Genomic DNA, 24,525 nt, shown 5'->3' with positions numbered 1-24,525 from the left:
ATCAAGGAAGTCAGAAGAGGGTGTAAGATCCTGCCATGTTCTGCATAACTTCTGAATCTGTCCTAACTGGGTGGTGAGAGAACGAAGAAAGGACAGACATGCAGACACACATATAGAATAGCTAGGACTGCGTGGTCTAGGCTCTCCAACGAAGAAACCACAGGACCCCAGAAGCTTAGGGTGTTCATTATGTACAGGAAGGCAAGATGATAACATACAGCTGTACAAGGAAACAGGGTTATTATGTACAGTTGGACAAGGAGGCAAGCTTAGCTCTGTAGGAACAGTCTCTGTAGGGGAGAGGGCTGCAGCCTGTAACATCTCTGGGAGGGAGAAAGCTATATTTTGCATACTCAATCAACATTCCTACTAGGACCAGAAGGCTTTGTCATTTCTCTGCCCTTCACCTACAGAAGGCTTTGCCACTCCCACAGGGCATGACCATATCAACAACATACATTTACTCAGGACTCTACTCAATCCCTACGGGATTCCTGGAACTGGAGTTATAGATGGCTGTGAGCCACCATATGGGTGCTGGGACCCAAACCTTAGTCCTGTACTAGAACAAGGACTCTTAGCTGCTGAGCCATCTCTCCACCCCTCCAATCACTTCTCACCACCTCATCTTGCTCCAAGCCACTCTGTCACATAAATTATAAATACAGCTTTCTGCCTACTTCCTCTCCCTATACTTCTTGAGGCTATTTTCAACACTATACCCAGTGTGTTCCTATTAAAAGTATGTGATAGATACTTTACTTGTGTTCAAAAGTCCCCAGTGGCTTTGCATCTTGCTCGAAATAACTTGTACCTCTTATATACAGTTAATATGAGATTTTGGTCCTTCTCAGTGTGGCAGCTACGCCTTCTGTCTCATCTTCTGTGTGTGTCCCTATTTCCTTCACTGCAGCAGCACTGTCCTTTTCCTAGTGCTTGGCACACAGGCATCACGCTGTGGCTAGTGATGCCTGTTTTGTTTTCTTTCCAGAGTTCAAGTGTAGTGTCTGGCCATTCCCATGGCTCAAAATATGTTAAGTAAATAAGTAAAGAATTATAATTGTATGTAAGTTTGGTACATTTGCTTATATCATAAGTATTATTTGTGTGTGTGTGTAGTTACTCATTACATAATGACGTTTTAAAAAGGAACTGAAAAATCCTTATTGTCTAGTGACGCGGCAATCATCTTAACATAGTAGCCCAAGGTAATCTATGTTTGTAGAATACAAATTTACTGTGCTGTCTATCATATTAAAAAAGTATAACATATACTACTATATATAGTACATAACATTTGATAAAGGCAATACACAACTACATTACTAGTTTATGTATTTTTATTAGTGTGTATTTTTTAAAAGTTTACTGTAAAACTGTATGGCCTCCTGCAGAGGCAGCCTTAAAACACCCCGAATTTACAGTGCCTTGACTGCATCATTTTCTGTTAGGCTTGATTTTGTTTTACTATTCCTGGAGCAATAGGCTATAACATGTATTCCAGATAGCACTGATAGTTCGGGTATCACCTTGGTTGTTTAAAGGTGAGTCGTGTTTAACTATACATCCATCAAAACTGTTCATCTAAAATTTTAAGTTTAAAAATTTTCAGACCGGATTGGACAGTTTATTACTCATATCCTGTCACTCTGAAGGTATTGTCGTATGGAGTGTCCACGTTTTTATCCTCAAGGACTTTGCGCATTCAAAAGTGCGACAACTCTACTTTGTTTACTATGTAATGTTCACGTTCCTTAAACTAAATTCAAAAGACTTAGATTAATAACGCACAGCAGCAAAGAGGGCAATAATATATCAGCATCAAAAGGCTTCAGCGTACTCCGTCGCTTATTTGTTAGAAAGCAGTACACTACAGAGAGGCTTAATTACAGACAAGTGTAAATGACCTGTCTTAATGACAAGGCGGCTGGGTGTAGTCAGCTAACCAGCATTTTTCCTGGCTGGGTTGACCAGTTCCGGGAACGCAAAGAAACTACAAATCTCAACATGCAGCGCTCCTAAAGGGCGCTAAGAAGGCTGAAGAGAGTCGCGGTGCACTCTGGGGTTTGTAGTGCCTAGCACAAGCACGTTGGCCTCCGCCCGGATACTCACCGGATCCAGCTACTATCAAGAGTCCTAGAGACTCTCGGGGAATGGCGTGATGGGGCTGAAGCACGGCCCATAGTCGCACGATTAGCAAGATCGCTAGCCCTCCAGCTGCGGCAGCTAGAATCAGTACGTTCACCATTCAAAGGACGGCGCATGCGTATATGCCCGACGCTAGCGGTCAAAGTTTGCAAGCACGCGCTAAAGAGCAAACCAGGAACAAAGTACCTTTCTCTGGGCGGGGCTGGTCTGCACTGGGCGGAGCTTGCCGAGTTGGGCGGTCAAAGTTCAGAAGTGTGGCTCTGATTGGAAAACGTAGAACGACGCGTCTCTTGCGTCTCAGTGGGCGGGGTTTGTTTGTGATGGGTGGAGCTAAGGGCAGTTGCCCAGAATGTCCTGCATAGAACAGTAATGGTTGTCTTACCTGAGTTTGTGCTGCAGTTGTGCAGTTGGAAAGTTAAGTGCTGGAGAACTTTGATTTCTACCAGTGGCGAGATCAGGCTACATGTTCCGCAGAAGGGCCACAAAGCCCCGGGTTAGTAGCTGCTCCAGTCCTGCCAGCTTTTGCCTGAGGCTCCTGGCATACATCACTACTTCCTTTCTTCCTGCCTACAAGACACTTGGGTTCCAAGACAAACAGAACTGAAAAATTCTGCCAGTCAGAGGCATACTCTTAGCCGGGAAACATTCAAATCCTCCCTTTCCTAACATTTACGTTTTTTACTTTTCTAGACAATGTCACAGATCTCAAACTATAACCAGAAAACTGATCACTTCAAGGTATGTCATATTCCTGAGAGGACCTTGGCTTCAGGTAGCAAGAGAGGAAGACATAGCCCTACAGGTAAGCTTATCACAAAGCATTCCTGGCTTATTCCTCCCGTGTTCCACTGAAATGATAGGCTTCCACTGTCCACTCTAATCCCAGTTGTGCATACGTTTGTGTTTACTTAGCTTAAGTTACAGCAAAATAAAACCTCTTGACAAGAAATATTTTTTCAGACCCTTATGGGGTTACAGGTTGGCTAGGTCAGGCATGCAGATGGGTCCAGAAAGAAGCTACAACTTGACCTAAGTACAATAGTGTCAGGTCTAGAATTAGAAACCAGAGATCCAAACTCGGGCTGACAGAGAATGCTACAGCAGCATATCTGTTAAATTCAGTTGGGATTGATGATTACATTTCCCTTGAGTCTAGAATGCTTTTGGAAGTGATACTGTATCAGAAGTTCCAGGATTGCACCCTGTGATCGCCTTATAAAACCAGGTATGCCGGGCAGTGGTGGAGTATGCCTTTAATCTCAGCACTTGGGAGGCAGAGGCAGGCAGATTTCTGAGTTTGAGGCCAGCCTGGTCTACAGAGTGAGTTCCAGGACAGCCAGGGCTACACAGAGAAACCCTGTCTCAAAAAATGGAAAAACAAAAACAAAACAAACAAAAAACTCAAAAAAAAAAAAAAAAAAAAAAAACCCAACAACAACAGCCCCACCCCCCAAACCAAGTGTGTTGGTTCCTGACTCAGCAGGCGGCTTGGGAGACTTCCTGACTGTATCTGTACCTGGTTGACATCACAGCACATTGCCTATAGGCTGTTTCATCAATCCCTCTTAACCTCATTCTTTACAGTCAGGTCCTAAGTAAATGTTATTCTTTGAATTACCATAGAGAAATAGATTACACAAAGGTTAATTTGCCTGAGGTTATTTATGTGATGAAAGTCTGTACTTGGATGCAATGAGAATGATGTAGTTTTAGACATACGGCATGTGGCTCAAGGACTAGGGAGAGCTTGCGCAATGGCAAGAGCACTGGCTGCTTTTCCAGAGGTCATAGGTTCTAGTCCTAGCACCAACATGGTGGCTCACAACCTTCTGCCACTCTGGTTCTAGGGGATTTGATGTCTTCCTTCCAACCTCTGCAGGCACATACATGTGCCCAGAAATAATTCAGGCAAAACACATACACACATTAAAACAAAATAAATCCTTAAAAACAAAAAACAAGGCAGAGAAGCTATTGAGAAAGACAATATTGACCTCTGGCCTACACACACACACACACACACACACACACACACACACACACATACACGTGAACAGAGGAAAGAGTGGCTCAAGCATGTTACAAAGTATCATGTCATTTTCTTTCAGAACCTTCTCTGCTGTTCTCCAAAGTGGCTTCAACCTATGATTCCCTTCACATTTGAAGGAAGTTATTAGTGGTCAGGCATGGTGATGCATACCTTAGAAGTTGTTACTTTGGCCATTGGCTCTGTATTAAGAAAAATACATCTTTTCAGAATCCCTCCTTGGAGACTTTCTTTCACTATTTTAAGTCATCTTTATGCCGGGCAGTGGTGGCACATGCCTTTGATCTCAGCACTTGGGAGGCAGAGGCAGGTGGATTTCTGAGTTCAAGGCCAGCCTGGTCTACAGAGTGAGTTCCAGGACAGCCAGGGCTACACAGAGAAACCCTGTCTTGAAAAACAAAACAAGACAAAAACCAAAGTACCCCTTAAGTCATATTTATGTTACCCATACATAAAACGAAGCAGATCCCAAGGCTGGTGGAGATGGGAATGGAGGGTGACGTAAAATGCTAGTATTGGCCGTTGGATGGAGGGTAGATATGAAGAGGAGGCAAAGAGAGGGGGTCGTTTTCATAGGCAGTTGTGGTGTTTGGATTGCTGTGGAGATGTGTGTTTGTAAACTGACAGAGGCGTTGCGGAAGTGAGGAATATACTGATTGCATGGCTCTAGGCCCCAAGCCCCATTATTAGGGACAACTTACTTACCATAGAAAGAATACTATTACATTTCTTATTACCTTATCCCCTTGTCTCATTATAATCCCTATAACTATAGAAAAAATATAGTTTGACCACAACTGGAAGAAGTGGACTGTGACAGAATGTGCAGAATATATTCTAGAGGTCAGTAAGCTACAGCAGGCTAAGTGGAGCAGTTAAGGCCGAGCGGAAAGTAGCAGCAACAAAAGTTTTCCCAGAGGTGAGTCAAACTGACACATTGATAACGGATTCATGGTGCTCCAGAAAAGCAGTCCAAGAAAAATACCAATGGTTGACAAAATGAACGATGTGTGATTCACACCAACCAATAAATGTGTCTGGGAAGTGGTCATTCTTGAACCTATTCACTGGAGTTTCTTGAGATGGTCTTGGTAGTTTAAATACTTAATGCCAGCACTTGGGAGGTAGGTAGAGACAGCAGGAAAATGAATTCAAAGTCATTCTCAGCCCCAGAGTATATGTAAGGGCCACGTGGTGTGCATGAGACTGTTCCTCAAAAATACAGAAAAAAATTATTTCCTAAAGTTTCTATGGCAAATATCTATTATCAGACATATTTTTGAAGTTTTTACAACGTTGGATTTTGTTTTTTAGTATTCTATACAGGATTGACTGTGTCAATTTAGTCAGCGTGTTTTATTATGCATCTGAACATGGCTGCATGCAAACTGTTGTAGATGCAGGGTATACTGTATAAGCAGAACAGTGTCCCAAGCAAGAATTATGGACTAGACAATATGACAGACGATGTAGCTAAGGATAGATTTGAAACATATTTTATGTATGAGGTTAATAAAGCAAATGGATTAGATAATGAAGATGAAGAAAAAAGAAGAACCAGATTTTTTTTTTTTTTTGTTTTTGTTTTAAACTTGATGAAATGGAAGCTTCAGGGATGGTTAAGAGCACTGGGTGCTCTTGCAGAGGACCAGGGTTCTTTCCCAGCACCCACATCAGCCCGCTCACAACTGCCTGTGCAGTCACAGCTCCAGTGCCTTCTGGCCTGCACAAGAACCTGCACACAGTGTGCATACTAACATACATGCATAAATTAATTTTTTAAAAAAAGAAACATTTTTAAAACCCTGGTGAGATAATGTCATCTAACAGAGGAGAAAATGCTTTTGTGGGTGGAGGAAGGCAGAAGAGAATGAAAACAAAGTGCTCTATTCTGGACTTTAGTTCAATAACCTGTTAAGACACATTCAAGCTCTTATGTGAAACAGGCAGTTTTATGTACAAATCTGAAGATCGGGTCAGATTGTCAGTATACATTTAGAGCTCATTATCATATAGATGCACTATAAATGACGGAGCTGGGCAAGGTCCTGTCCTGTCCAGCACCACTGTCTGTGATGATGCCATTATCTGTATCTGTGTGGTACACTACTTACATGTGTCCAATGAGCATGTGAAATACTGCTACTGCAATTGAACCAAGTTTTAATCTTGTCTTATTGTGTTATTTTAGATTTAAGTCAACATGGGCTGGAGAGATGGCTCAGCCGTTAAGAGCTCTGGAAGAGCTCTTCCAGAGGTCCTGAGTTCAAGTCCCAGCAACCACAGGGTGACTCACATAATGTGATCTGATGCCTTCTTCTGGCATGCAAGTGTATATGCAGATAGAGCACTCATATACATAAAAGAAATATAATTTAAAAAATTCAATTGGACACACACAGCTAGTTGTGTTAGTTACTCCCCTCACTGCTGTGGCATATACCTGATAAATACAGCTTAAGGAAGGAAGGAAGGATAGAAGGAAGGAAGGATAGAAGGAAGGAAGGAAGGAAGGAAGGAAGGAAGGAAGGAAGGAAGGAAGGGGGGAGGGAGAGAGGGAGGGAGGGAGGAAGGAAGGAAGGAAGGAAGGAAGGAAGAGTTTACGCTGGCTGGTAGTCTGAGCGAACAGTTCATTATAGTTGGAAAAGCGTGGCAATGGGAGTGTGAGGCAGGTCGTCAAGTACACTCGCAGTCAGGAACCAGAGAGAGGTGATTGCTGGTTCTCAGCTTGCTTTCCTTGGTTTATCCAGTTTGGAACTAAGTCCATGAAACGGTGGCACCCACAGTTCCGTAAATCTTTCCACCTCATTTAACCTAACTGACACCATAGACACGCTCAAAAGCTCCTAAGGGATTCTAGGTGCTGTCAAGCTGACAGCCAATATTCACCACCACAGTCCTGGATAAAGAAGAGTCTGGGGTTGCTACCACTTAGAAGAGTAGAGGAGGCTAAGCAATCAAAGGAAGGAGATGGAAAAGTCTTGAGGATAGAGGGAGAATCATGAAAGACTGGTGTATGAGAAACGCTCCCCCATAGTCTCAGGCATTTGAGCGCTTGGTTCCCAGTTGGTGACACTCTGAGGCTTAGGTGAAGTGGCTTTGCTGCAGGAAGTCTTACCACTGGGGATGAGCCTTGAGAGCAAAAAGCTTCTCCTATTTACAGTCACTGTCTCTGCTTTGTGCTTGCTGTTCTAGATGTGAACAACCTGTTCCTGTTCCTGCAACTCTAGCTATGACTGCTGAATGCTGGTGCGCCCATCCGCCACCAGGAACTCTTATCGCCCTGGACTGTAAGCCCAAATAAACACCTCTTTCTGTAAGTCGACTTGGTCATGGTGTTTTATAACAGCAACAGAAAAGTCACAGATGCAACCCATCCACAGAAACCAGAAGAAGAAAAACGACTTAAGGATCAGACTTGCAGTCAGCCCTGTACATGTTGATCATAGGTAAGTAGGTCAGGTACTTGGAACACGTCAGTCGCTGGAAATCTAAATAGTGGCGGCATTCCAAAGCATCGCAAATGCTGTAAAACAATTGAGAATGAGCAGGAGACAGACTAGAAAATGAAGAAAATCAGATTTCTTATTAGGCATTTCCAATTTTCCCTAAATGGGAAATGGTCATCTTGGGTAAAAGAGAAAATCTGCAATTGAGGAAATGTGTCTTTCCCTCTTTGAGGATCAAAGACAGGGCCTTGTAAATGTTAGGTAAGCCCTTTACCACAGAACTGCAGCCCTAGCCCCTGGAAATCAGTTTTAAGGTGAGAACTTGACATACTTGCTCTCAGAGAGCCGGAAGTAGAGGAATCTTGCCACAGGAGTGAGAACAGGAATGAATTGCTTCAGAAGATGAAACTGATTTGAGTTTAGACCCTAAGTGGAGAAGAGGGCGTTTGGAGGAGGGGTGAGCCTTACTTTCCTTGTTAACCAGCCAGTGGGCTGGGCTGGGGATGCAGATACACGGGAGTCTGTGGTTGAGAGACTGAAGACAGGGCAGTCTTTACCAAGCGGGAGAGCTGAAGAAAGAAGGTCCAGGATAGTAATCTTAGGTAACCGGCACCCTCACTAGGAGCAGGGTAATTAAAAATGCTTTGGAAGCCAGGGTTGGTAGCATATGCCTGTGTTTGCAGGACACAGTTGGAAGGTGGAAGCAGGAAATTCAGAGGTTAGAGACCTTGTCTCAAAAACAACAAACAGACAAAACGCCATTTAAAGCTTGCGATAACAAACTTAGGAGAAAGCATTCAACATATCTTTACATATTTTCCCTCCCACTGGGAAAGGCAGATTGAAATGAACCTTTCAGCCGGGTTGGTTTTGACAAGGTAAATAAACAGAGAAAAGAAGGTTCTTTCCCAGGTTGTGAGATCTGTGGAATTTTCTGTGGACAGAGCAGAAGGTGAAGACAGAAGAACGGAGGTGGAGAGTGAATGAAGAGTGAAGGCTTGGGAAGAGCAGCTCGTTAGAAGGTTGGAGAGTTGGGCAGGGGCTGCAGCTCAGTTGGTGCAGTGTTTGCATATATCAGGCATGACGCCCTAGGTTGAGTCCCCAGCACCTCATAGAACTGGGGTTGGCACATTACTGTAACCGCTATATAGTAAGGACCAAACCAACTTAGGATGTATAAAATTTGTCTCAAAAAAAAAAAAAAAAAAAAAAGATTAAGATTGAACACTTTTGCTGTGGATCTTGAGGTATAGTGGCCATAAAAAGCTTAGGCCCAGACAAGGTGGTACACACCTTTAATCCCAGGAGACAGAGGCAAGCAGATCTCCGAGTTCAAGGCCAGCCCGAGAAAGAACAAGTTCCAAGAAGAGAATTAGGCCCAGGTGTGGTGGTACATATGGTGGTCCATACCTTCTGCTGGAGGCAGTGGAAAAAGGAAACTTCCTTCTTCTTTGCCTGCTTTTACTTGCTGATACATCTGTTGGGATCGACTTCAGGACTCCAGTTTATACAGAATTCCAGCTGAAACAGCCATCCCCATGGTATTGAGCAACTACTAAGTTCTTGGACTTCCTATTCACAGTTGCCCATGGTTGGACTAATTGGACTGCAGACTGTAAGTCATTCTAATTAATTCTCTTAATATATACAGACATTCCAGAAGTTCTGTGACCCTAGAGAACCCTTGCTAATACAAATACTTTAAGCCTTGCAGTGAACTATCCAGGTCATAGTCCGAGTGGAATGGCTGAAGCCAATACTGGTGGGAATTTTTAGAGCATGACTGTGGGAATGGATGGAAAGGTTGATAAGCACCCCCCACCCCACACTGAGTGATGGAGATGAAAATAATTGGCTAAGAGCTCAGATCCTAAAGAGAGTCGAAGGCACCAGCATTGGATAGAAGCTGGATTTCTTCTACTTGCCCCACCAGACCTCTAGGTCTTGTTATGAAACCTGGGGGCTAAAATCAACAGGTTTCCTTACTCTGGTACTGTTTAGATGTAGCCAGTGGGGATCTTCTGCTAGACTCTAGCAGCTAGAGGGAAGACTATGTTCCTTGTAGTTCAGATCTCTGCTCTCTTTCATGGTTGTTCCTATGTGTAGCTCTTCTAAGTCCTAGCTCTCCCCTCTGGTCTACTCAGTCCAGGACCACAATCACCCCGCCTTGGTTACTGCACATCCATGTCCTTTGTTTGTTTGTTTTTGTTGTTCTTGATGTTTTTTAAAGACAGGGTTTCTCTGTGTAGCTATGGTTCTCCTGGAACTCACTCTGTAGACTAGGCCCCTTTGAAATCAGATATCTGCTTGCCTCTAATTCCCGAATGCTGGGATTAAAGGTATGTGCCACCACAGCCTGGCATCAGTCCTTTTCTTTAAGCCTAATGCTTAGTGAATTTAATAGAAGTGCATCATCAATGTATAGGGTTAGTAAAGCAATATGATAAGATCTTCCAAGGAACCAGAGGTTTTGAAAGGAGGAGAAAAGGTTTGGAAGCTGCAATAGGGAGCAAGAGATAGGTCTTCCCCAGAATCATGGTTTCTATTTGAGGGACGTACCAAGAAAATATGAGAGCAAGACCTTGCTTAAGCAGTGAAGGGAAAAAGATGTTCTAGTACAAGAAATGTACAAGTTAGGCATCAAGAAAAGCAGGGGGATCGGGGAAAGGTTTTAGAGGGTGAGGATGAGAGTCGAATCAGACTGGAGGAGAGGGGTGTTTAAAGAATTATGGAGATAAGAATCAATGGTACCGATCAGATCATCCATACCTTCTGGGGGTTGAAGTCATTGGGAATATGAGCAGGCTCACTTATTTAGTCCAAATCTATTAGCACCTCTTATATGGTGTTCATGTGGCTAGGTTCTAGGGGTACTGCAATAATGCAGTAACAGTTGATACCCAGGCAATGACTTAACAATAAGCCTGAGTATACAGATCACTAACTGCTTGTCAGGGTCTCCTAGAGATAAGCCCCATCCCATGGGCTGCCAGGGGGTGGGGCCTTGTAGAGTTCTGGGTAGCCAGAGCCCATCTCACTGGAGCAGGGTCAGTCCTAGTAAAGACGGAAAAGTATGGACAAGAAGACTGAAGCATCCCTGTAAGACCCAAGAAGAAAGACCACCTCGTTCAACTTTTTGTCCACCCATGACCCTATGACAAGGTAGGATAAAGACAGAAACACCTTATCTGGGTTAGAGACACAACTGGGGCCGTGTGACCACCAGGACTATTGGTTGTGATTCTTACCATTAAAGGCCTTCAGAAAGTCAGCAATAGAAATTGTCCCAGCACAACCCAAGTAATCCCACAGACAAGACAAGACTTTTTCCTAGTCATATACGCTAATATCTGTTTGAGTCATAACTGGTTTGCCTAGGATTCCTTGAGTGTGAACCCTCAAATACAAATGCTTATAATAATTACCTTTTTTGTGTGCTTCTTATATGCCAAGCAGTTAGAACATGCATTATCTACTTCTCATAAAAATATTATGAGATAGATATCATTAGGTTCTTCCTTTTACAAATGAGAGCACTGAGTTACAAAGGTCTTGCCATTTTCTCTGGGTTACAGAGCCAAGAGTCCATAGAGTCAGGACTCAATCCTCCTCAGTCTAATTCTATATTCTGCGGGTTTTTAAAAATCATCTATGGAATCATTGAAAGTATTACAGTTCATGCAAGCTATTATGCTACAAATTAAACAAAGCAAGATAGAAATATGCTATTACTAACTATATGTGACTTTTCACTTATAAAATTTAAAAAGAATAGACTTTTTTTTGAGGGGGGGGGACAGGATCTCATATAACCCAGATTGGCCTCAAATATACTATGTAGCTGAGGATGGCCTTGAATTTCTGATCTTTATGCCTTCACCTACCAAGTGCTGGGATTATAGCTGTGTGATAAGGACCAGCCTCAGGGCCTTGTCAATGCTAGGTAAACTTCTACAAACTGAACTACATCCCCTAAGCCCAGAAGAAGGTTTTTTTGTTTGTTTTTGTTCTTTTAAACATCATTTAACATTTCAGTAAAGAATTACTTTTCCAAGCTAGGCATCATAGTACATATACATCCTGGCACTCAGGAGGCTGAGGCAGGAGGATCATCATGAGTTAGAGAATGTCTTGTGCTACAGAGTGAGACTCTATCTCAAAACAACAAAAATGCACAACAGAGGTATGGTAGCACATACCTATAAACTCAACATGTGGGAGTTGAAAGGAGGAAGATCACAGGTTCAAGACTATCTTTGACTACTTAAGACCCTGTTTTAACCACCGGGCTAGAGAGATGGCTCGGTGGTTAAGAACACTGACTGCTCTGCCAGAGGTCTTGAGTTCAATTCCCAGCAACCACATGGTGGCTTACAACCATCTGTAATGGGATCTGATGCATTCTTCTGAAGACAGCTACAGTGTACTCATATAAATAAAAAATAAATCTTAAAAAGAAACAAAACACTACCACCTCCACCAACAACACAACAGAAAAACAACAACCATGAAACACACAAATACATTTCTAGGCTATCATGGGAAATTGAAATATTTTAAAAATGATTATCACAAGAATGACTAACTTTCAACATTATCAGATTTATAGGTTTTGATTAATAAAGTAAAAAAAAATCTTCACTAAACACTCCTTATCTTTGAAATTCATTGAGGTAATATTCTTACCTTCCCAATCCTCCATTTAGAAAACCTGGCATCTCCACCGAGTCCCCCTTCCTCACTCACACTGCCCCTAAATCCTCCTTTTTTTTTTTTTTTTATTTTAATTTCTTTCTGCTGCCTCAGAGCCATTTGACATCGACAGGAACACACTTCATTCATCTTCATTCCTATTTCACTAATTCTTAACTTTTAATGCAAATCTGTTTAATGCAAAGAAAAACTGCAGTAGTCTTCAGTGAAATCTCTGTGTATACATACAGAATCGGAGATACTAAGCACATCATCCCTCCTCCAACTGCCTCCAGCAGCTGTCTTATGAATGTAAGTAATAACATGATTCTGTCTGTAAGTGTGGAGACGGAGACTTTGCCGTGCTAGATGAGCACCGCAGGTGCCTTGATTTGATGTTCTGTGTTTGCTTTGTGGCCATCTAGTGGCTTCAGACTATAGTGATAAGTGGGGAAGGGACTTAATACAGCAAATATTTTCCAGAAAAGAAAAAGGGATCAGAAAAATGGAATTTTCAGAGGTGCTGCTTAAAGGTCAGTGTGGTTTCCTCTTGAAACTTTTGTGTAACTAATACGTATACTTAACAACAGGACTAAATAGAGTGTGTGTATGCATGCGCGCACGAGGGCCTCACTCCCATGTCGAACACTTGTGGAGGCCAGAGGGTGGTATTGGGCATCCTCTTCATCATGCTCAGCCTTCCTCCCCCAGGCAAGCCTCTTTCTGAACCTGGATGGAGTTCACAGTTTTGGGCCAGGCTAAGAGTCAGCAAGTCCCAGTGACCCCCTGTGCCTCTGCCTCCCACAGTGCTGGGTTACAGGCACATGGCACAATGCATGCCTTATTATGTGGGTGCTGGGATCTGAACTCAGGTCTTTTGTCTTTTCAGCTGCTTACCCTCTAGAGTTAATGTGCTTGTTTTTCAGCATGGCCATGACCTATTTAATATGCCGTTCAGCACATATCAACATTAGGTGCCCTGTTCATTTTGAATCCATTCTCATTTAGTAGATGAAATTTTTAATGAAAAAGTTGACAGGCTTGTTAACTTAGCAACATTTAAAAACTATAAAACTTAGATGACAACTACTTTCTCACATGAAGATTGCCTCCTCCTCCTCTGTACCAGTACTCAGGTGGACTTAGTGGTTCTGTTTATTTTGAGTTGAACCTAGGAAATGAACCTAGGAAAGCAGTTTAGCAGTTTGTAACGCTTGCTACATGTCTCTTAATGAAACCTCTATTTTAACTAAAATTTTGGAGGGAGCCCAATTTTCCTTTCCTCCGTCAGTTTTTTTTTTCCTCTCTTCTCCTTAATATTTTACCCAGTGACTGTCAGCTCTGGCCTTACTCTTGGCCAGTAAGCCACTCTCAAATCTTCCTCATTGAAAACTAAAGGTAAAGTCAAGAGTGCCCTCCCTCAGTCAGTCTGGCTCAGCTTGGCTTCTGTCACCTCCACGCCCAAGCACTTAGCAATGGCACCACCAGCTTTACCCACAGCATCTCTCCATTTGATGGTGGTTTTCTGCCCCCAAGGCTATTTCTGTGCAGTCAGACTATGTCATGGGATGGAAGCTGAGCACAGAGCAAAGCTGTGTATCAGTTGTTGAGATGTAAGTCTGCCTGAATTCCAGTCTCCAGTAATTGGTTGATCGACAGATACAAGGTCCTACTGTACATCTCAGTCAGGTGACGTCACCATGCTTCAGCCTCAGCCTGCTAAGAACTGAGAGCATAGGCAGTCGCCACTGCTCCTGGCCTTTCCATAAGCTTTCTTAAGGAGCTAAGGAAGCTACTCAAGAGAAAGACCTTCCAGGTGAAGGGCTCAGAAACGCTCCCTACATTTCCCTGTAAGATTCCTCTCCCAGCTTGTGTTTCTTCCTAAACTTTTTGATCTGGTGTGTGAAACTCTCTTCTTCAAAAGCATTCAACCGTTTTCCACCAAAAGGTCTTGTCTTTTGCATATTTCATATCATGATGACTCAGACATGGCTTAAATGAACTTTCCAATGTCATCTGGGTAAATATTGATTGTTGGGGGTTTCAGAGGGCAATGGGGTCAAGTCCTGTGAATGAGGTTAAAGGTGAATCTCCTACTGGTGATCAGTCCTGCTCTACTGTAACATAGGTACATGTTGTAAGAAGGATTTGCTTTCTGCAAAAATGAAATCTACTCATTTCACTATAAAATATTTTTCCTAATTTCTTCTTTCCAACTTAACAGTGGACACTTAACCCAGTTTAGAATCTTTTGGCCTTTGCTTTTTCCTGTTTGGCAATTTGACCCACAGATTTTGGACCCAAGATGCTGCCCCCCTAGTGGCAGCCAGTCTTGTCCTGACTCATTGTAGTTGTTCCTGATAGCGTCCACCAGCTTAGCCAGAGAGATGTTTTCTTCTAAGTTAACCTGTGTGAAATCAACTGTGGTGTCTGTCTTCTGTGGACCACCTATCCCAGCTTGGCCTACCCCTTGACGATGTAGTAGGGGACTCCCATCTTGTTTTGTTTGTTTGTTTTTGGTTTTTTGAGACGGGGTTTCTCTGTGTAGCCCTGGCTGTCCTGGAACTCACTCTGTAGATCAGGCTGGCCTGGAACTCAGAAATCTGCCTGCCTCCGCCTCCCAAGTGCTGGGATCAAAGGCATGCGCCACCACTGCCCGGCTGACCCCCATCTTGTAACACAGGGTAGGCAGGAAGAACATCAGGTCAATTAGCTCTACTATGTGGGCCACCACCGCTAGCTGCCCCTTCTTGCTCTCCCCCCAAAGGTGGTGACTGTATTGACCCCTGCTCAAAGGACGTCCCCTTGTCAGCAGCTTTCTTCTCAGCTCAGGCCAGCAGCTATTGCTTCTTTTGCATAGTTAGTCTCTGGCCTGTAGCTGTGGGCAAGGTTAAGCAGCTGGGTAGCTGTTTGCTGGCCCAGGGCCCAGGTGAAGTGGCAGGAGGTACTTTGAGCCACTTATAGAGGATGGCCCTTTGATGCTGTAGTTCAAGTAGCTGGGCCATTTGACAAAGCATGTGAGTCTCTTTTGGGCTGAATGTCCTGTCCAGTGCCGGGGTTCTTAGGCTTTTTCTCAAACAGAGGACTCACCACCTCTTCAGCCCCATGTTCTTTATGATGCTGGGGGCCAGGGCCTCCCGCTTCCTCTTGTCTCCTTCTCTTAGGGCAGTTTGCTTGGCTGGAGGAGAGGTGTTTTTTTTTTTTTTTTTTTTTTTTTTTTTTTTTTGTTGTTTTTTTTTTCTTAAAAGGCATTTGGGCCTTTACTTAGAGGAACAAGAGATTCCTGCCTGCTGTTTTCCACCCCCCCCCCCCCCACTTTAAAACAACAACAAAAGGAATGTTTTTATTAGTTCTTGAGAATTTCACACAAGGTGTTTTGATCACACCCCCTTCCTTTGCTCCTCCCAGATTCGCCCATCTTCCTTACTCACCCTGGTTTCTGCCCTTTTGCCAATTTGAAAAAAGAAAACAGCATGAACTTTAGCCAGGATTGGACTCAATGTGTCTTCCGTTAGGGTTTTTGAATAGCAGGTAGCCAGGAATCCAGTTGAGCCTGCCTGACCTTGATAAGTCTTACTGGTGCTGACCTGCAGCTTTTTACCCATTCAAAGTTGTTCACTGGTTTCACCATCCCTACTTGGGTAGAGCTTTTCCCTAGACCCGAGATTAAAGCATTTCTGGTCTTTGTTGATTTCCACACTCTGCTCAGATCCTCTGATTCTCCAAGAAATGAGCCATTTATCTTGTGCAGCAGTGGTAGGTGACCTGTGAGAATTTGGGTGGGAGTGTCATCTCTGGAGGCCCCAGAGTCTTATGCAACCACCACCTCCAAGAAATGTGGCACTTTAAATACTCTCTTCATGGGAAAAGGGCAGTGGGGATATAGGCAATAGAGGGTTAGTAATTTATTTTTATTACAAGTGAACATGGCTTGGGACATTATTGTTCATCTGGGTTCTAGCTTTTCCTGTGAGATGAACTTAATACTTTCTAGTTAAGGGAGTTTGGGCAAGAAGATGGAAAGCAGCGATGTTCCTTTTGGGGGCAGATCCATCTGGTTAAGTAGACAAGTGAACTTTGTTCACAATCTCTCCCAGTGATGAGAAAAGGGTAATAGTCAGGAGACACTGAATCTGGGGTAGCCTCAGTTCTCTTAGCATGCCCAAGGGATAGTCTTTGGGATGGAAAAAAAAAAACCATGCAAAACAAAATAAAATACTTCTAACTCTACTGTGTTTTAAAATATTAAAATTTATTTCTCAAATTTTTAAAATTCAAGTTTTTATTTTTGGTTGATTCTATTCCTATTCTACACTTTCATATTGGATTGGGGGAGAGGACTGAGCACTTTTCTTTCCATTTATAAGTTCTCATTTCATAAATGTTCTGGCTGGTTTTATGTCAACTTGACAAAAGCTAGAGTTACCTGAAAGGAGGGAACCTCAAGCCTCCGTAAGATCTGGCTGTGTCCTCGTTAGAGTTTCTATTGCTGTGATGAAACACCGTGACCAAAGCCATGTGGAAAGGAAACATCGTATTAGGCTAATGCTTCCTTGTCTCTGTTTATCACTGATCAAAACCAGGGCAGGAACTCAAACAGGGCAGGAACCTGGAGGCAGGAGTTGATGCAGACGCCATGGAAGAGTGCTGCTTGCTGGCTTACTTCTCCTGGCTTGCTCAGCCTGTTTTCTTAAAGAACTCAGGACCACCAGCCCAGGGATGGCATCACCCATACTGTACTGAGTCTTCCCCTACCAATCACTAATTAAGGAATTCTCTACAGGCTTGCCTACAACCCAACCTCATCTTCTTAATTGACGTCCCCTCTTCTCAGATGACTTCAGTTTGTGTAAAGTTGACATAACACTAGTGAGCATAAGCTGTAAGGCATTTTTAAAATTAGTGATTGATGGGGGGAAGTCCCAGCCCATTGTGGGTGATGCCACCCCCAGGCTGGTGGTCCTGGATCCTATAAAAAGGCAAGCCATAAAGAGCAAGCCAGTAAGCAGTGCCCCTCCATGGCATCTGTATCAGCTCCTGTCTCCAGGTTTCCTGCCCTGTTTGAGTTCCTGCCCTGGCTTTGATCAGTGATAAACACTGATGAGGAAGCATTAGCCTAATACAACGTTTCCTTTCCATGTGGCTTTGGTCACGATGTTTCAGTCATACCAATGGCAACCCTAACTAAGACCATAAGTAATCTTATCTGTATATACAGAAAAGGCTACACACTCCCACAAATACTTGAGCTAGCCACAGAGAGTGGATCAGGACCACAGACAGTCTTCGTTGGAGAGAAAGATGAAATATGTGAAGGAAGAATTCACTTAAATATTGGTTGATCTGAGAGATTGGCTGGATCTCTGTTAGCCTTTATGAGAACTGTGTGGGAGTGTGCATTTGTTTAGTCAAAACCCTACACTCTCCATAAAGACAGTTACTAAATGTGAACACCCCAGCAGGATTCTCTTTTATGTTCTACATCATATTTTAGATACTGGGATACTTTGCCTAGATTTACCAAAGGAGAGACCCCAACTACAACATGTCTCAAACAGATAATTTTCTTTCTCCAAAAATGTGTGCCTCTCTTGTGGCAGATTGCAGTAAGTACTAGACATTCAGGGACTTTGATCCCACTCTCTTGAAAAGCTTCTCCTATCATGGAAAGAAACCTGGGTGAGCCTCTGCAGGATGGGAGGTGACATGGAGAAAGATGCCCAACTGAACCCAGCAGCAACTATCAGATGGGCCGGCAGCAGAAGTTGCCTGACCCCATGGATCCCTTGTTCCACAATTAAGAAGTTGACGATGGCCAGGGCAAAATAACAAAGTAAGAATCAGCTCTCCAGGGAACGGTTCACAGCATCTGTAGGAACTGGTCCTGATCACCTGAAAGACCATCTTGGACCATCAAGTCCTCAGTGAGTTTGGAGCTAACTGTCAATGCATGGTTGAGTCCATTTGAAAACAGGAAAAATCTCCAAGTCCAGTCCATTCCAGACTCACAGAATTGGTAGTTGTTTGAAGCCACTAAGTTTATGATAGCTTATCAGAAAGCAATAAACAATAAATGTATATTCCTTTATCTCCTATCAAGGATTCTTAAAGCCTGAGCTTTACCACATGTGACACACTGAGGACGGAGGAGTGCTTTGTACAGTCATATGTTTTCTTTGTATCCAGTTGTATGGACTATTACCAAGTGTGTGACTTGGATCACAGTTAAACACATTTTTCTTTGATTTTGAGATAAGGCCTTGGTATATAGACCTTGAGCTTGAGATCCTCTTGCCTCAGCTTCTGTTGCAATAACAAGTGGGCACCATTGGGGAGTATCTCTTCCCCAGTGGCTTCTTTGTATCGGTATTTCCTCATCTGCAGAGTAGATATAACCTTTCTAGAAAATGTAGGTCTGTGAAACTTGCATGTTATGACACCTGAACAGTCTTTGGCCAATGCTTTGTGGAATAAATGTGATAACAATGCTGCAACCACACTGCCTATATGTGGCAGAGCCATAGAAGAAGTATGTACCCACATAGGTGGGAATGGGTGTGGTCCTGCATACTGCAAAGGAGTGAGAAGCAGCCAGGAGCCCCTGAGAGTCAGATTTTTCTTCCTCTGTATCTTGGCTCCTCTGCAGGCCGCTGCTTCCAGTATTAGCTTTATCGCTGTAAAGTGAGAAGAACAGCGAGCAGTCTGTAGTTTTATTGGGAGAGTCGAATGAAGTAAATGAAGTCCTGGAGCACAGACTATGTCTACCATATGATAGTTAAAGCAGGAGAGTGTGGGTCAGAAGTGCAAGCCAAGACCATTCAGGGGAAAGTGACCAAATTTGCTTAGTATTGGTCACAGTATCCGGATAGCTTGGGATGTGTGCTTACTAAACCTTCCAGCAAACCAAAGCAGCAAGCAGCAGCTGCTTTAGCAGTGACTTTGGTTAAAAAGAAAGAGACCAAGCAATCCCAGTTTATCTGTTACCTCGCCCCCAGGAACCCCTTCCATCTTCATCTTCAAAATACTTCCCACACCCTTTCATTCCTTACTCTTAAGTTAAAAAACAAGAAAGAAAGAAAGAAAGAAAGAAAGAAAGAAAGAAAGAAAGAAAGAAAGAAAGAAAGGGAAAGAAAAGAAAGAAAAGGAAAGAAAAGAAAGAAAGAAAAGGAAAGAAAATAAAGAAAGAAAAGGAAAGAAAAGAAAGAAGGAAGGAAGAAAGAAAAGAAAGAAAGGAAGGAAGGAAGGAAGGAAGGAAGGAAGGGAAAGGAAAAGAAAAGAGTCCATGTGCTCGGGAGTACAGTAATAATCCCATAGAGATTCTGATTAATAGGAGATTCATCCTATGACCTCGAGCTTGAGAAAAGTCACTGAAGGCTTCCTGGGGGAACGAAGTCGTGTTTAATGTGGGACATGTAATACACATGAGTGGCATCGACTGAGCTGGGGGTGGTGAGGAAGAGGAGGTGGTGGTGAATGTGCTTAATGAGAAGGCTAAGCTCCCAGAGCAATACCTACAGTTGAGTAGAAGTAAGAGAAAACTTGGAACGTGGGGATTTTAAAGTAACTAGATATTGATGAAAAAATGAGTTAAGGCAGAAGTGGTTAAGAAAGGAGGTCTTATGGAGGTAATTTGTTTATCTAATTAAGAAATTTGCCCTTTATCCTAAAGGCAACCAATGGGAACCATTTAGTATTTAAACAGAGGAGTGACATTTAGAAATAGCATTCTCCGACCACAATGTGAGGAACAGGGCAGGACAGAAGGCTTGCCACCTGTTGTTGGTAAATAAAGTTTTATTGGCAACCATACACATTAAATTATACTGTCTTTTAGGTCTTAGATGTCCATCTGAGTAACTGACCATCTGGCCCACGAACCTTGAGCTATTTCCTATCTGGTCCCTTTAAGAATATTTGTTGAGCCGGGTGGTGGTGGCACACGCCTTTAATCCCAGCACTTGGGAGGCAGAGGCAGGCGGATTTCTGAGTTCGAGGCCAGCCTGGGCTACAGAGTGAGTTCCGGGACAGCCAGGGCTACACAGAGAAACCCTGTCTTGAAAAACCAAAAAAAAAAAAGAATATTTGTTGAGTTTAGGTGCTATTAATGCAACTTTGCAACTTGAAGGAAAATAATGCTAGCTAGCTAGTTAGCATTGGAAAGGGGACAGGAGGAGTCCTATAAAGGGGATTTGAGGAATTGATCACACAGCTCTTGTAAAATTCTTAAAACGTTCAGTTTTCCAGACATCTGATTTTAGCTTTACCTTGGTGACTCCACTTCTACAAGATGAGTGCAAAGCAACCAAGATCACAGTTGTGAACAACTAAGGGATACGTGTGCTGTGAATGGGAGAGAAGGCCAGGGGCCTAGCATGGTGGCTCATGTCTTAAATCTCAGAATTTCAGACTTCGAGGCCAGCCTGGTCTACACAGTGAGTGCTGGGCTAGAGCCACACAGTGAGACCCTGTAAGGTAAGAATTGGGGAGGGAACAACTAAATGAGTTGAACTCCTAAAAGGAGATCATATTTTATTAACTTATGTGTGCATGTGTGTGTGTACATACTTGAGTGTCTACAACAGTCAGTTCACTGTGAGACACACAGTAGGTTGCAAGATATATTTGATCAACCAAATCTGTAATATCATGACGTTCCTAATATCTGCTTTGTGGTTCTGAAGCTTTTCCATCTGATGCAGGTTGACCCACAGAAGGCTGGACAAATAAAACTTAGCACTGCACTGGAGGGGTGGGGGGTGGCACACGCCTTTAATCCCAGCACTTGGGAGGCAGAGGTAGGCTGATTTCTGAATTCGAGGCCAGCCTGATCTATAGAGTGAGTTCCAGGATAGCCAGGGCTATACAGAGAAACCCTGTCTCGAAAAACAAACAAACAACCCCCCCAAAAAAACCTTAGCACTGGTTTCATTTTTAAAAGACATTAAGTAAAATAACACCAGTGAGTATGTTTAACATGTCACTCCTTCAAGAAGACAGAAGCTGGGTCTTGGTTTTATTTATATCACAATAGTAACATCAATAAACAAGTTAGTAAAACCCCATCATTTATTGAATTACAGCATCAGACACTAACCTAAGATCTTCAGTCCCTATAAAAAACCTAATTATTATAGTCGTGTGTAGCCAGGAGACTGACTTGAAGGCTCTCTTTTCTAAGGTCATCAGCATGTCATTTTGTCATATGACAAATATTCTGCCTTGCTGCCTCATAGCAGGGTGCCCTGCCTCCTCTTTCTCAGGCTTTGATCTCCTCATTCTGTTGCTTAAAACCCTCCACTCTCTTCTCTCTCGAGCAGAATCTACATAATTTATTGTGGCATAATTTATTTTTCATAATCTCTCAGGGCCTGAGTGGCCTTGGCTTCTGCTGCTGTTTCTATAAGTGTATGTTGTATATTCCTAGTTCTGGGGGTTCTTAGGGAAGATGCTGAGTCCCTCCGTGCTTCTGTGGGTTCACACATTTCTCTTCTTTCTGGAGACTCCTTTCTTCACATCTGCCTGGCCTTTGGGCTAAAAGTCCAAGTTCCAATCATTCTCTCTTTTAAGATCTAACCTTTCAGTGTTCTGATTCTCCTATTGGGAACTGGTTCCATGGAAAGATCTGAGGCTTTCCTACCCACTGCTGAATCTCTGGAACTGTTGTTTGGCTTTTGTAAGCCACATGATTTTTTCTCTTGGCTTTTCATTTATAAAATAGGGTAGTATGATGCCTTACTGTTGCTGGACACATTGTAAGTAGTCAGAATAAACAGTCATTTTTCAGCTCCTGTGCAATTAAGACTCACATGTATTACTCTAGCACAATAACTTTGAGTATACTGTACTCGCTTAGTGATGCCCTCTGGTCAGCCTTTTAGGTTCAACACCAACTATTCTGTGATTTCTCGAGGGGTGGATGCTTGTGGGACATGGGTTTGTCCTGAAGTTGCTATCTGAGTCTTCCTCAGTCACTCTACACCTTATTCTCTGAGGCAAAGTGTCTGAATTGCACCCAGAGCTTGTTGATATAACTAGTACTAGGCAACTGGCTTGCTGTGGGGTCCCTTCTCTGTATCTTCAGGGCAGTCTGCCATACCCTTTGCATTTTATACAGGCTCAGGGGATCCAAACTCCAGTTTCCATGCTTGTACAACAAGCGCTTGATTCAGAGCCAGATCTCTAGCCTCCTTTTCTGTAAACATTCTATACATTTAATCCATAGTTGTCCATTTTCCCTAAGTTCTCGTCTCTTCTGCAAGCCTGGAACTCTGAGTACAGGGACTATTATTTATCTACCTCTAGAATAAATTGGTATTTGGTAGACATTGGCTGATTGGCTGAATGGATATATTCATGAATGGACACAAATTAGTCTCACAGGACTTGAGAGCAGTCTTGGTTTCATTTGGCAGTGTTTACCAAGTGTTGTCTGCTTTATACTTTCCTTTCTCTGTCACAGTAACAGCCTCATACATGGTAGCCAAGTTCTGCCCTCCTGAGTGATATCCCCAACTCTTCTGAGTTTTTGAGACTGGTTCTCACAAGGTCACCCAGGAAAGTAGTCTTGAGCTCAGTCTACAGTGTAGCCTAGAAATTGTGATTCTTCTGTTTCAGTTTCCCAGACAGCTGGGAGAACATACTACCAGGCCTGGCTTTCTTTCTCAGACTGTCGGTGCTCATTGACTCAATTTAATCCCCACAGTAGCTCAGGTCTTGTCTACATGAAATCTTTTTTAACAGTTATTCAAGATTATTCTCATTACTTTTCAGATAAAGTTACTGAGGTTGAGGGTAATGACGTAGAACACTTCATGTCACATGGCTAGTAAAAAATGTAAAAACTGGCATTGTTGTACCAGTTACAGTCAAAGGGCAACTTGCAGGAGCTGCTAGAGGTAGGTCTGAGCATTTCATGCCTGCAGTGATCTGATAGGCAAGGTAGTCCTGGTCAATCCCCAGCCCTGCACATGCCTATAACCCCAGCACTTGGTAGGTGGATCAGAAGTTCAAGGTCACCCTCAACTATATAGAGTGAATTTGAGACCAGCACACATACTGGTTAAAGGACACCTTGCAGGAGTCAGTTCTCTCTTTTTACCATGTGGGTCCCAGGGATTGAACTTAGGTTGTCAGACCTGGAAGCAAGTGCCTTTACTCACTCAGCTGTCTGTCTCTTTCTCACTGGCCCCCAACAGCCGAAGTTTCTGAGGTAGATGGATTAGAGGCATGGCAACTCCTTAGAAGGGAAAGAGAGAGAACGAGGAAGGTGGTTTACTGCCATGCCACCCTTGAATGCACCCCATCTCATCTGATCCTGGAAGTTGAGCAGTGTTGGGCCTGGTTAGAATGTAGGTAGAAGAATAAAGAGGATGGAGAAGAGAGACAAGGCATTATATACTTTACGACATTGGATCTGGGAAGACTTAGGAACTCAAGAGAATTTTCACTGGCTATTGTATGGTGGAGTTGATATCAGATACATTCTGGGAGCATGGGGAGACAGCAAAGACAGGCTAAGGTAATGATGAGATAAAGTTAGCATTGGATGAAGTCATCGTCTGGATTAGGAAGAAAGGAACTGAGTTTAAAGGTTAATTGCAAAATAGAGTTATATGTCAAAGTAGAAAAGCACAGATGTTCTTGGTTCCTAGGAGCCACCCAGACTTTGAAATGAAAAGCCCCAGGGCTCAGGAATTGTGGCAAGAGCTGAGACATAGGAGCTGAAGGTGGATCAAGTAGAACACTCCGTGTATGACTGTGCATGTTACCTCTGTGTGTAGGTGTGTTCACCTGTGTACATGCATATGGAGTCAGAGGTCAGGTTGCCCTTGACTGTCTTTACTGCTCTCTGCCTCGCTTCCTTTTTGAGACAGTGACTCTCTCTTACTGAAGCAGGAGCTTGCCTTTTTGGCTAAGATGGCCAGTGAACCCCTAGGATCCTCTTGCCTTCCCACCCACTGAGGTTGCAGGTGTGCCAGCACACCCAGCTTTTTAAGTGAGTTGCTGGATTAGGAAAGGATGAAAGGGCAATAAATGTAGAGAATAAAATAGACATGCTAATAGGCTACAACCAAGAATTCACCAAAGGGGGGTGGGGAGAATAAAAATTAAAACGTGTAGATAAGACAAAAATGCCTTAGTGTTCAATGGGAAAAAAAAAGACTCATTCTAAGATACATTATTGGGATG

The 24,525-nt window shown here is 43.1% G+C and overlaps 2 protein-coding genes and 1 long non-coding RNA gene across 6 annotated transcripts in view; 2 read left to right on the top strand and 1 right to left on the bottom strand.

The window, feature by feature from the left end:
- The window catches only part of Alg14 (ALG14 UDP-N-acetylglucosaminyltransferase subunit), a 99,474-nt gene extending 97,146 nt beyond the window's left edge, over nucleotides 1-2,328 (bottom strand). For all 4 annotated transcript variants that reach the window (XM_076933194.1, XM_034499588.2, XM_076933195.1 and 1 more), the window contains exon 1: nucleotides 2,113-2,328. In XM_076933194.1, coding sequence (XP_076789309.1) covers nucleotides 2,113-2,248 — 136 coding nt within the window. In that variant the 5' untranslated portion in view covers nucleotides 2,249-2,328. The remainder of the gene's footprint in view (nucleotides 1-2,112) is intronic.
- Nucleotides 2,329-2,454: 126 nt separating this feature from the next.
- On the top strand, nucleotides 2,455-11,068 carry LOC117706656 (uncharacterized). Its single transcript, XR_004606595.2, has 5 exons — nucleotides 2,455-2,641; nucleotides 2,839-2,950; nucleotides 3,305-3,373; nucleotides 7,391-7,644; nucleotides 8,589-11,068. It is a non-coding gene; the product is annotated as an uncharacterized LOC117706656 (long non-coding RNA).
- A 9,509-nt stretch (nucleotides 11,069-20,577) lies between these two features.
- Nucleotides 20,578-24,525, top strand: part of Tlcd4 (TLC domain containing 4) — a 64,332-nt gene continuing 60,384 nt past the window's right edge. The window contains exon 1 of the mRNA XM_076933191.1: nucleotides 20,578-20,808. The gene's annotated coding sequence lies outside the window, so the exon portion shown is untranslated. The remainder of the gene's footprint in view (nucleotides 20,809-24,525) is intronic.

This window comes from Arvicanthis niloticus, chromosome 4 (genome assembly GCF_011762505.2).
Source record: "Arvicanthis niloticus isolate mArvNil1 chromosome 4, mArvNil1.pat.X, whole genome shotgun sequence".
NCBI lineage: Eukaryota > Metazoa > Chordata > Mammalia > Rodentia > Muridae > Arvicanthis > Arvicanthis niloticus.
This window is presented reverse-complemented; position numbering and strand designations above follow the sequence as displayed.